Genomic DNA, 12,314 nt, shown 5'->3' with positions numbered 1-12,314 from the left:
TTAAGAGAGAGAGAGTGGGGGAGGGACAGAGAGAGACAGAGAGAGAGAATCCCAAGCAGGCTCCACACTGTTAGCATGAAGCCTGACTCAGGGCTTGAACTCACAAACAGTGAGATCATGCCTGACTTGAGCTGAAATCAAGAGTCAGACGCTTTAACCAACTGAGCCACGCAGACGCCCCTGTATTGTTATTGATTTTTAATTTAATACTACTATGATCACAAAACACACTCTATACTTCTGTCCATTTACTTCTATAAGTCCAGTTTATGTACTCTATAAAAGCTGAAACAGCAGTAAATAATCTGCTAATGACTGCCTGAACAAAAGGAGTGCATTAATTTTAACTTTACATTAGATGTTTATTGTAATACCTCATTTCCTCAGTTTCTCCATTCTATATTTTCTGGGGTTTTTTTTTTCTTTTTTTAGAGAGAGAGAGAGAGAAAGAGCTGGGAGAGGGGCAGAGGGACAGAGAGAATCTTTTTTCTTTTAAAATTTATTTACTTATTTTGAGAGAGAGAAAGAGAGAGAGAGAGAGCGCGCGCACAAGTGGGGGAGAAGCAGAAAAAAAGGGAGAGAAACAATCCCAAGCAGACCCTGCACTCTCAGCTGTCAGCATGGTGCCCTACTTCAGTCTTGAACTCACAAACCATGAGATCATGATCTGAACCAAAATCAAGAATCAGACGCTTAACCGACTGAGCCACCCAGACCCCCTGAGAGGGAGAGAGAATCTTAAGCAGGCTCCATGCACAGCATGGAGCCCAATGCGGGGCTCGATTCCACAACCCTGGGATCATGACCTGAGACCAAATCAAGAGTCAGATGCTCAAACAACTGAGCACCCAGGCACCCCATATTTCTGTTATTTTTATAAGAAAGAGGAGTTATATGAGTGTAGTCTAAGCCAGAGGTTAATTCGTTAATAAAATTTCAAAAGCTAAAAGAAAAGATTAAGAAAATGTAGTTGGTTTCAAATTAACTATCCTAGTTACTATTAAATGGAAAATACATTCTGAACACATTGGCAAAAGACACACTGCATGTGAGCAATCACTATTGAGACCTAAGTTTCCAGTGTCAAATGTTTTCTAGAGAAATACACACACACACACAAACACACACATGTAACTCCTATATTGCCAATATAGTTTAACCCTAATATGGTTTCTACTGAAGCATTTGTGGATGGCTGAGGAATTAGATTACAAATACCATTACTTAATTTCATCAGGCATTCTTACCTTAAAGTACATTCCATTTCTGTTTCAGAGTGTGTAGAGAAAACACAAAAAATGTATTTGTCGACCAGCAAAGAAAAACTGTCTCCAGGATTCAACGAGCGCCATAGATTTCTCTTCAATGGTAAGAGCTGGCTCTTCTCAGAAGACTGATAAAAACATGGATTTGTGTGTATCTAACAAATAAAAAGGAATATAGTGAAATAACTCTAAATTATGAGAAAAATACAACTAAATACAAACTGGTCCAAAATTTCAGTATCAAAACAATTTTGGTACAAACTTAAGACTTAAAAGTCTAACAAATTTGGCACTTGTAAGTACCATAATCATTATCTATACATAAAAAAGGGAAGAGAACTAAAATATACCTCCCATTTCCCTAGGAATCAAAGAAAGAAGCAAAGTTATCAATTACCTGGTGAAAAACTACTTCTGCTTTGCTTAAGAGGCGCACTCAGACATTGGAAAGAGAAACATGAAAAATACTTCTCAGTATGGAAACTGAGTCCCCTAACTTTCATATCTGTAATTCACTAATCTCTTGGAAATGGATAGCTTCTTTTATACTTATTTTCTCCTAGTAATTTCTTACTATGATTAAAAAGTAAGCTACTATGAAAAGAGAGAATTTGATCAAGTCTCTCAAGCAAACAACATAGCTTGTTTTGATTGGTTTTGCTCCTCACTGAGGAGTTTTCTAACGTAGATTAATACAGAAAAAGAAGCATTAAGACAAAAGGTCCAAAAACAAACAAACAAATAAATAAATAAATAAGCATTGTTGCCTACATGCCCAAATTAAAACAAACACACAACAACAAAAAAAACTTTGAAAGCTAGAATGAATATAATTTATCTAGTTCTGGCAATTTAATTTCATGAGGATCTGGCCATAAGTCCTTCCTATATGTATCTGCAATTGAAAAGATTTCTATTTCTTTTAAATCTGTTAAAAGAATGCCGTGAAATAAAATGTGGAGATAAAGATTAGAGATAGAAATTAAACACAGAGACTATACAAATTTGGTAGGCAATTATTTTATAGGTCAGAGTTATTTTAGAAACTATATACAAGACTTCATAAGAATGGACATGCAATGTAACACCTATTTATGCAACACCATATCGCTAAAAAGAGTTGTGAATGCTTCATTTTTAAAAATCAAGTTATAATTTAAACTATGTTTAGAAATCTTTCATTACAGTACCAACCACCCCTAACTTATCTCTCAAAGTGGCTCTGGCTCATGGCTAGGGTTTTTGAGCGAGGACAAGCCACCAGATTCTGAGCTTGTACACACTGCTGGGCTTGGAAATTCTTCCGTTACTCCTCAGACTTTTAAATGAATCTTCCCCTTCCTTGAGTATACCATGATCACCAGAGTCAGGGATGTTAAGTAGCAAGGACAAGAATCAGGATAGAAATATCAATAGCTTCTGCCTGAACCCCAAATATTCTATAAACGAGGTTTGCTTCTAATAGGCTAAGATAAGACCATGCTCTTATTCATTAGTATCTTAAACATTCAAGTGAATCTCTAAACATTAAATAACATAGTTTAAATAACATAGTTCTAAGTTTTCAAAGGCTAAGATGTTAACTACTAAGGCATAATATTCTAAAAGTAGAAAAGGTAAAATACTTTAGGAAAAAGAAACTAATTACATTCCTTTAATAAGACATCACAAGCCCAAAGTCAAAACAAACATTCATTTTTCAGTATTTTTTACTCAGTTGAATGCAGTTAACATTTTTTAAAATTTTATTTAAAGTTTGTTTGTTTTTAATTTAAATATGAGATAGTTAACATATAGTGTAATAATGGTTTCAGGAGTAGAATTTAGTGATTCATCACTTACATATAACACCCAGTGCTCATCCCAGCAAGTGCCCTCCTTATTCCCCCACCCAACACCCCACGAACAACCCTCAGTTTGTGCTCTGTATTTAAGAGTTACTTATGGTTTGCCTCCCTCTCTGTTTTTATCTTATTATTCCTTCCCTTCCCCTATATTCATCTGTTTTGTTTCTTAAATTCTACATGAGTGAAATCCTATATTTATCTTTCTCTGACTTCACTTAGCATAACACATTCTAGTTCTATCCATTGTTGTAAATAGCAAGACTCCATTCTTTTTGATCTTCAAGTAATATTCCAATGCATATATGTATCACATCTTCTTTATCCATTCATCAGTCGATGGACATTTGAGCTCTTTCCATAATTTGACTATTGTTGATATGCACTTAACGTTTAAATTTCAAGTGGTCAAATATCAGGTATTTAGCAAATCCAGTCATAGAGAAAGTGGATCAATGTATGTGGTCTATGATCATCTGTTTCTTTTCCTAAAATTGTTCATACAGGGGATTCCAGAACCAAGAGCAAAAACGACATTCCAAGAAATCTAATATTTGGTCCTACAAATTAAACCTAAATAAATATTACTTATTGATTACATTTTTAAACGGCTTTGAGAGAGAGAGAGAGGGAGTGTGCCCAAGAGCCAGGCAGAGGGAGAAAGAGAGAATCTTAAGCAGGCTCTATGCTCAGCACGGAGCCCAATGCAGGGCTCGATCCCACAACCCTGGGATCATGACCTGAGTCAAAATCAAGAGTCAGACCCTCAGCTGCCTCGGTGGCTCAGTTGGTTAAGCAGTCGACTTCGGCTCAGGTCATGATCTCACAGTTCGAAGGCTCATGAGTTCAAGCCCTGCATAGGGCTCTGTGCTGACAGCTCAGAGCCTGGAGCCTGCTTTGGATTCTGTGTCTCCCCCTCTTTCTACTCCTCTCCTGCTCACACTTGCTCTCTCTCTCTCTCAAAGATAAGTAAAATTTTTTAAAAGAATCAGACACTCAACTGACTAAACCATCCAGGTGCCCCAGGTTTTTAAAATCTATGTCAAATTACATATGCTTCAACTAAAAAGCTACACAGACATGAAGTCCAAAACAAACAGTTTTTTAAAAGTTATAAAGTAGACAAAAATCTAAGAGTATTAAGAAACAAAAAGGGAGAAGACACACATATACACACCACCACACACACATACATTTTGGAATGAAAAGAATGACGTTAAATACACACAAAACTTAGTAGAATACTGCAAATACTTCATGCCAATATATTCGTAAAGAAGGCCAAAACTGACAATCATCTTAGAGTATACACCAATTGACTTAAAAAAAAACAAAAACAAAAACAAAAAACAAGCACGCACGTGTGTGCGTGTGTGTGTGTGTGTGTGTGTTTCTTTTGGATTAGACCTATAATGTTTTAACAATATAATCAGTAATTAAAAATCTTTCTAATCTCTCCCTAAACAAGATCCAAATGGATTTAAAAATTTTCTGAATATTCAAAGTCTTCCTGAGACCGGAAAAAGATGGAAAGCTCTCCAATTCCTTTAATAAGGTTAAGTTTACTTTGATTCTAAAAGTGGATAAGGGCAGGCAAAATACCGGCAAACCCAAACTCACAGTAAATAAAAGATATGAGCTACCTATATGAGAAGCATATTTTTGGTAAGTGCCTTTTAACATATCCATGGGAGTATAAGTGCAAACTTAAATATATTATGCTATAATTTTAGAAGTGGTGCAAAGGATGCATTATCCCTGAAGAAATGGAACTAAATAAATACAAAGCAGTTTTCTACAGCTTTCTCTTGAAATTATCATAAACATTAAAGAAAGATTAATGTGTACACCCAAAAAAAAAAGTTCCTCTCATTTTCAATGTTTTTTTTTTAATTTGGGAAGCCTTGTTTTTCTTTTCTTTCCTTTTTTTTTTTTTTTTTTTTTACAAAATGAGCTGTGGAAAAGCTATTGTAGTATTTTATAGCTTTTTTCCAACTACACTCATAATTTCATAGGAGGAAAAACAATCACAGCTCAGGAATTTTATTGCACAAAAGAAAAAACACAGTCACCTAAAGATGGATATTTTAAGGATTAATACCAAATGGCAAAAAAATATATTCTTCTGCAATTTATATGTACTTTTAGAACTACTCCCTCAGTCATCCAAGAACCAAAGAGTACGATTTTATTAAAATGAAATAAAAGCATTGACAGCTATGAATTTACCCAGAGGACATATCTAACTACTGGTGATATAGTCATTTACAGAGAACACTGTCGTTTTGCCTTTATAATACATTTTCTCCCTGCTGATACCAGACTGGAGATTAAATTTAAATGACTCACAAATAAGCTAACATCATCTCCTATGAGCTAACATTATCTCCTCATGCACTATTTCCAAGAACTGCTGAGAGCTAGAGTCTTTTTTAAAAGGAAATATTAGAGGGGGGAAAAAGAAAGACAAATTCATCCAATTTAAAAGTACAAATTAGTAATTGCACTAATTGCATTCATCCATCATTGTCAAAGTTATGTTTCTATTTGATTGGATTTCTAATTTGAAGGAAAGTAGAAAAAATTTAACCACTTAAACATAATTTGGAGTATATAGCATACAAAAAGGATCATAATAAAACATCTGTTATAATTCATTTACACAATTTTACAAAAAACTTTTAAACCATGGCTTCTCTTTCAAAATTTTCAGTTGTACATATAACCTGCTTTAATAGATCAATTTGTGATTGACTACAGAACAGAAGGTAAATGATATTTAGCACATGTTAAGATTAAATGCATGAATTAGAAGTTACTTGTCTATCTCTTTATTTTCAAGACCTTAACATTTCTATTAACAACTATGGTCAGTTTAGAATTTCTCTAAATTTCCCTAAATCACACCTTGATGGTGCAACTACATTAAGCAGGTGAATAAACAAATACACCTATTTCAAGGAAAATAGGCATTTTGTTGCAACTACATTAACATAAACAAGAAATCAAGCATTATATAAAGCAAAGGACCTATATGTATATCACCAAGTCTAAGAAGCAACTTTCCTTCGAATGGTATGGTGTAAATAATTCTCAGAATAAAATTCAAAACCCAATTAAATACTATTCTAAAAAATCAAATTCGAGTACTAGAGTTGTACATTTCCTTAAAAATAAATACATTTTTTTCATGTCCTTTCATGTTTAGTAGTTTGGCATTACAAAAGTAGCTGCATCACATTGTACTATTATTCACTACACCTTTTTCATGTCATAAGTGTTCCATAATAATTTTTAAAGACATAATACATGTTAGATATTATGTGTGGATCCACCACCCAGTTTCAGAAAAAGAATATTAACTTTTTAAAAAAAATTTTTTTAATATTTATTTATTTTTGAGAGAGACAGAGACAGAATGCGAGTGGGTAAGGGGCAGAGAGAGAGGGAAACACAGAAGCAGAAGCAGACTCCAGGCTCTGAGCTGTCAGCACAGAGCCCAACGCAGGGCTCGAACTCATGAGCTGTGAGGTCATGACCTGAGCTGAAGTTGGATGCTCAACTGACTGAGCCACCCAGGCGCTCCAAGAATATTAACTTTTGATGTCCCTTTTGAGTCATTCCCTATCCCATTCTCTTCTTAGTTCACTCAAAGGTAATTTTATTATACTGACTGTTGTATCTATCACTTCCCTAATGTTCTTTATTATTTTGGCACTCAAGTTGATGATCATGAATATACTGTTTATTTTTGTAGAATTTTTAATCTTCTATAAATGAAACTATACTGTATATATTCTTTCAACGTTGCTTTTATCAATGTCATGCTCCTGATTCTAATCTATATTTTTCATGCTTTCACTGTAATTTATCTTCACTGTTGTAGTGTATTTCATTAAATGAATGTATCACAATATATTTATCAATTCCATTGTTGATAGAAATTTATGTTGTGTCTAGTGTCTTGCCATTATATAAATAACTTTGCTTTTCAGGTTCTTGTACACATCTATGCATGTATGAGATCTAGCTTGTAGGAAATGCACGCCTTCATCTTTAGGAAATTAACGTCAAGCTATTTTTCAAAGTGGCTACAACATTTAAGCTCCCACCAAAAGTTTATAACTGTTCTACTTGTTTACATCCTCATCAATACTTGAAATTGTTAGACTTTTCATTTTTGTCAATCTGTTGGGTGTGCAATGGTATCTCACTGCAGTTTCCTTACATTTCTCTGTTTAATAACAATGCTGAGTACCTTTCTCATGTTTACTAAACAGTCAGGTTTCCAATTCTATAATGTGCCACTCAAGTAAGTCTTTAACCCATACTTTGATTGGATTGTTTATCTTTACTCATTGATTGAAGGCATTTGCTATATATTTTGGATATCATTCCTTTGTCAACTACTTGTGTTTTAAATAACTTTTCCCTGCTATGTTTTTCATTTTCATTATAGTGTTTTGATAAGCAAAGTTTCTTAATTTTAATGTAATTGGATTTTTTTAATCTTTCTTTTTATAGCTATTTTAAAACTTCCCTACTCTAATGGCACAAAGGTTTTTTCCTATATAATCTAACAGTTTTACCGTTTGACTTTCACACTTAAGCCACCTAAAACTGATTTGTGTGTATGGTTTGAGGCAGGGGGTCTAATTTTTTTCGCCTAAACAAATAACAAACTATTCCAGTACCATTTGTTGATGAAAACTCCCCCTCTCCACTGATGGCAGTGTCAGCTCTGGCCCAAATCAAATTCCCACATACATAAGACTGGATCTAAGGGGGCTTTCAGTTGTAAACTTCTACTCAACTGAAGGAACCAAATCATCTTGTGAAGAAAACTCACCAGTTAGTCTTACCTTCAAGAAATTTTTTAAAGAAGAGAATATCAAATGGCAAAGGAATCCTGACTTGGGAAATATAATGAAAAAATAATAATAATAATGCATAGGGTTCAAAGAACCTGAGTTCTAATTCCCACTTAAACAACTTGCCGACTTTGTACAATTAGGTATTCTCCAGAGGGCCCTGATATTCTAAATTGTCAAAAAAAATGCTGCCAAGGAAAAGGTAAAAAAATATTTATCTTTCTCCCATGTATATAAGGTCATATTTACTAGAAAGTTCATAAATTATACTAATAATATTTAAAAGATAAATATGAACAAAAGTATAATTTTAAAAAACCTTATTATACCAAATTTTAGTTTTATACCTATAATCTAATGAGGAATTTTTTTCTCTAGTTTCTAATTTTGTATCTATCACAGTTTGGTACTCAAAAGACACTTGCTGACTTCAAACAATTGTTTTACAGGAGTATAATCTAATTACAGACCAAGTAAAGATGAAGAATGCTTTCTAAAAGATATCTTCTTTTAATGGAAAATTGCTCAACTCCCATGCAGAAATCTGACCCACTTCACAAAAGATAAAGTTTAACTTGGGGCACCTGGGTGGCTCAATCAGTTAAGCATCTGACTTCAGCTTAGATCTTATCTCTCAGTTCTTGAGTTCAAGCCCTGCATCAGGCTGTCTGCTTTCAACACAGAGCCTGCTTCAGATCCTTTATCCCCCACTCTCTGTCTGCCCCTCCCTTGCTCTCTCTCTCTCTCTCTCAAACACAAAACAAATATTAAAAAAAGGGGCAGGAGGCACCTCAATGGCTCAGTCAGTTAAGCATCTGACTTTGGCTCAGGTCATGATCACCTGGTTTGTGAGAACAGCTGACAGCTTGTAGCCTGCTCAGGATTCTCTCTCTCCCTCTCTCCCAGCTCCTCCCTCACTCATACTCTCTCTTTCTCAAAATAAATAAACATTAAAAAAAAGAAATTCATGGGCATTTGTCAATCTCAATAGCTCAACATAGGATAATAAAAGTACTTTATGTGTAAAAGAAAGCACTAATGATACAAAAGGCAGTTGTACATATAAGATGAAAATACATATAAATTTTAAATGTTATAAATTTATTTTATATTGTTATATATTTTATTATATAATTTATTATATAATATATATTTATTTTTATATATAATATATGACATATAATTTCATGCCATATTAATTTTACTGCCACAGCATGCAGTCCAAAATAGATGGACTCTCATACACATTTTTTATTCTCCTACACAACTAATTTTTCAAATGAAATATCAGAAACTGATATCCCTACAACATATCAGTACTTAACTATAAAGCAAGCTGTTAAAATTTTAGCCCTCAATAAGAACTTTCAAATTAAAATACAACCCTAAAGAACAAGGTCTAAATTTTAGAAATATTCCACTCTACACACAGATATATAAAAATCTATTAAAATACAATGCTGTAACATTTATTTAAAGGTTATTTACTTATATTGAGAGAAAGAGAGAGAGAGAACAAGCAGGGGAGGGATAAAGAGAGAGGGAGAGGGCTTCAAGCTCCATTACAAAGCTGTAATCATCAAGACAGTGTGGTACTGGCACAAGAACAGACACTCAGATCAATGGAACAGAATACAGAACCCAGAAATGGACCCACAAATGTATGGCCAACTAATCTTTGACAAAGCAGAAAAGAATATCCAATGGAATAAAGACAGTCTCTTCAGCAAGTGGTGCTGGGAAAAGTGGACAGCGACATGCAGAAAAATGAACCTAGACCCCTTTCCTGCACCACACACAAAAATAAACTCAAAATGGATGAAAGACCTCAATGTAAGACAGGAAGCCATCCAAGTCCTTGAAGAGAAAGCAGGCAAAAACCTCTTTGACCTTGGCCACAGCAACTTCTTACTCAACATGTCTCTGGAGGCAAGGGAAACAAAAGCAAAAATGAACTACTTGGACCTCATCAAAATAAAAAGCTTCTGTACAGTGAAGGAAACAATCAGCAAAACTAAAAGACAACCGACAAAATGGGAGAAGATATTTGCAAATGACATATCAGATAAAGGGTTAGTATCCAAAATCTATAAAGAACTTATCAAACTCAACACCCAAAAAACAAATAATCCAGTGAAGAAATGGGCAAAAGACATGAAGAGACAGTTCTCCAAAGAAGATATCCAGATGACCAACCGACACATGAAAAAATGCTCAACATCCGTCACCATCAGGGAAATACAAATCAAAACCGCAATGAAATACCACCTGACACCTGTCAGAATGGCTAACATTACAACTCAGGCAACAACAGATGTTGGTGAGGATGCGGAGAAAGAGGATCCCTTTTGCACTGCTGGTGGCAATGCAAGCTCGTGCAGCCACTCTGGAAAACAGAATGGAGGTTCCTCAAAAAATTAAAAATAGAACTACCATACGACCCAGAAATTGCACTACTAGGTATTTATCCAAGGGATACAGGGATGCTCTTTCAAAGGGACACATGCACCCCAATGTTTATAGCAGCACTATCAACAATAGCCAAAGTATGGAAAGAGACCAACTGTCCATTGATGGATGAATGGATAAAGAAAATGTGGCATATACATATATACATGCCACATATGGCATATGTATATATACATACATACACATACAATGGAATATTACTTGGCAATCAAAAAGAATGAAATCTTGCCATTTGCAACTACACAGATGGAACTAGAGAGTATTATACTAAGTGAAATTAGTCAGAGAAAGACCAATATCGTATGACTTCACTCATATGAGGACTTTAAGATACAAAACAGATGAACATAAGGGAAGGGAAGCAAAAATAATAAAAAAACAGGGAGGGGGGACAAAAACATAAGAGACTCAAATATGGAGAACAGAGGGTTACTGAGGGGTTGCGGGAGGGGGATGGGCTAAACAGGAAGGGGCATTAAGGAATCTACTCCTGAAACCACTGTTGTACTACAGGCTAACTTGGATGTAAATTTAAAAAATAAATAAAAATTAAAAAAAAAAAAAAAAAGAGAGAGAGAGAGAGGGCAGGGAGAGAGAGAATCCCAAGCAGTACAAACTGTCAGCCAGTCTCACAAACCGTGTGATCATGACCTGAGTCAAAATCAAGAGTCAGATGCTTAACCAACTGAGTCATTCTGGCACCCCCAATCCTGTAACATTTAAGTAACTCTGGTCACTACCCCACTCCCCAAAAATAAACCATTACATAGTTACAGGCTTCCTTATAGGATCTTATTTGTAATATCCAGTTATGAACAAAATCCTAATTTATACATGAACTGGTGGTCATCTTTCACTAAAATTCTAACTATGTAAATGTAGCACTGTCTTATGGGAAAAAAAATACTTTAAATAGTTTAGATTTTATCTCCCAATTATCCTCTGGAAATAAGGATATATTCTGAAATTGATTCTCTATTTGCATAACCTTAGAAAATAAGCCCTCTAACCAGGAGCTGAAAAAAGGTGAGAGACAAAGAGTTAAAATGAGTCATGAATAGGGGCGCCTGGGTGGCTCAGTAGGTTGAGTGTCTAGCTTCGGCTCAGGTCATGATCTCCTGAGGTCCATGGGGTTCAAGCCCTGCATTGGGCTCTGTGTTGACAGCTCGGAGCCTGGAGCCTGCTTCAGATTCTGTGTCTCCCTCTCTCTCTGCCCCCACCCTCACTCACACTCTGTCTCTCAAAAATGAATAAATGGTAAAAAAAAAAAAAAAATTTTTTTTTTAAATGAGTCATGAATAACATATTTACCGGTTTGATTCGAAGCTGGCCACCGACCACCTCAAGAATTGCATGTCTTCTGGACACTCTCTTGTCTGTTATCTACAGGGGGAAAAAAATAAACATTTCTAATGCAACTACCTCCATAAAAAAAAAAACAGTAACAACAACAACAAAAACCCACAGCAATGTTTCTGATATTAGTAGGCTACATATCAAATACTCATTCAGCAACTGTATATTAAAATGATTGTCCTCATTGAACAGATAACAAAACAACTCAAGAGATTAAGGGACCTGCCCAAGATAACAGGAAGAATAAATAGCAGAGCAGAGACTCAAGCTTGAGATCTAACACATCCCAAAATTTTCACGATGGCTTCCATTCAAGATAGACATTTAGTGGAGATTCTCATCAATAAAACTCATAAAATGAGAAAAAAATGTATACAATGTGTACTTATTAGGAAACTTCTCTAGTACAAGAAATATGTAGCATGTTATAATGACAAAGGTTTTAAAGAGCAGCAGTCTGGTAAATATAAAGGTGTGACGACCAGGTTTGGGGTCAGGCCCACCTGCAC

The 12,314-nt window shown here is 34.9% G+C and overlaps 1 protein-coding gene across 3 annotated transcripts in view; it reads right to left on the bottom strand.

Moving 5' to 3' along the window:
• The window catches only part of APLF (aprataxin and PNKP like factor), an 83,390-nt gene that overhangs the window by 57,399 nt on the left and 13,677 nt on the right, over positions 1-12,314 (bottom strand). For 2 of the 3 annotated variants that reach the window (XR_008289368.1, XM_027072310.2), the window contains exons 2-3: positions 11,761-11,832; positions 1,248-1,420 (exon numbers count right to left, since the gene is read on the bottom strand). Coding sequence is in view for 2 of the 3 variants with exons in the window: in XM_027072310.2 (XP_026928111.1) it covers positions 1,248-1,420; positions 11,761-11,832 (245 nt within the window). In the remaining variant the exon portion in view is untranslated. The remainder of the gene's footprint in view (positions 1-1,247; positions 1,421-11,760; positions 11,833-12,314) is intronic. The other variant, XM_053200689.1, reaches the window with a different exon arrangement.

The sequence above is a fragment of the Acinonyx jubatus genome, chromosome A3 (assembly GCF_027475565.1).
Source record: "Acinonyx jubatus isolate Ajub_Pintada_27869175 chromosome A3, VMU_Ajub_asm_v1.0, whole genome shotgun sequence".
Classification (NCBI taxonomy): domain Eukaryota; kingdom Metazoa; phylum Chordata; class Mammalia; order Carnivora; family Felidae; genus Acinonyx; species Acinonyx jubatus.
This window is presented reverse-complemented; position numbering and strand designations above follow the sequence as displayed.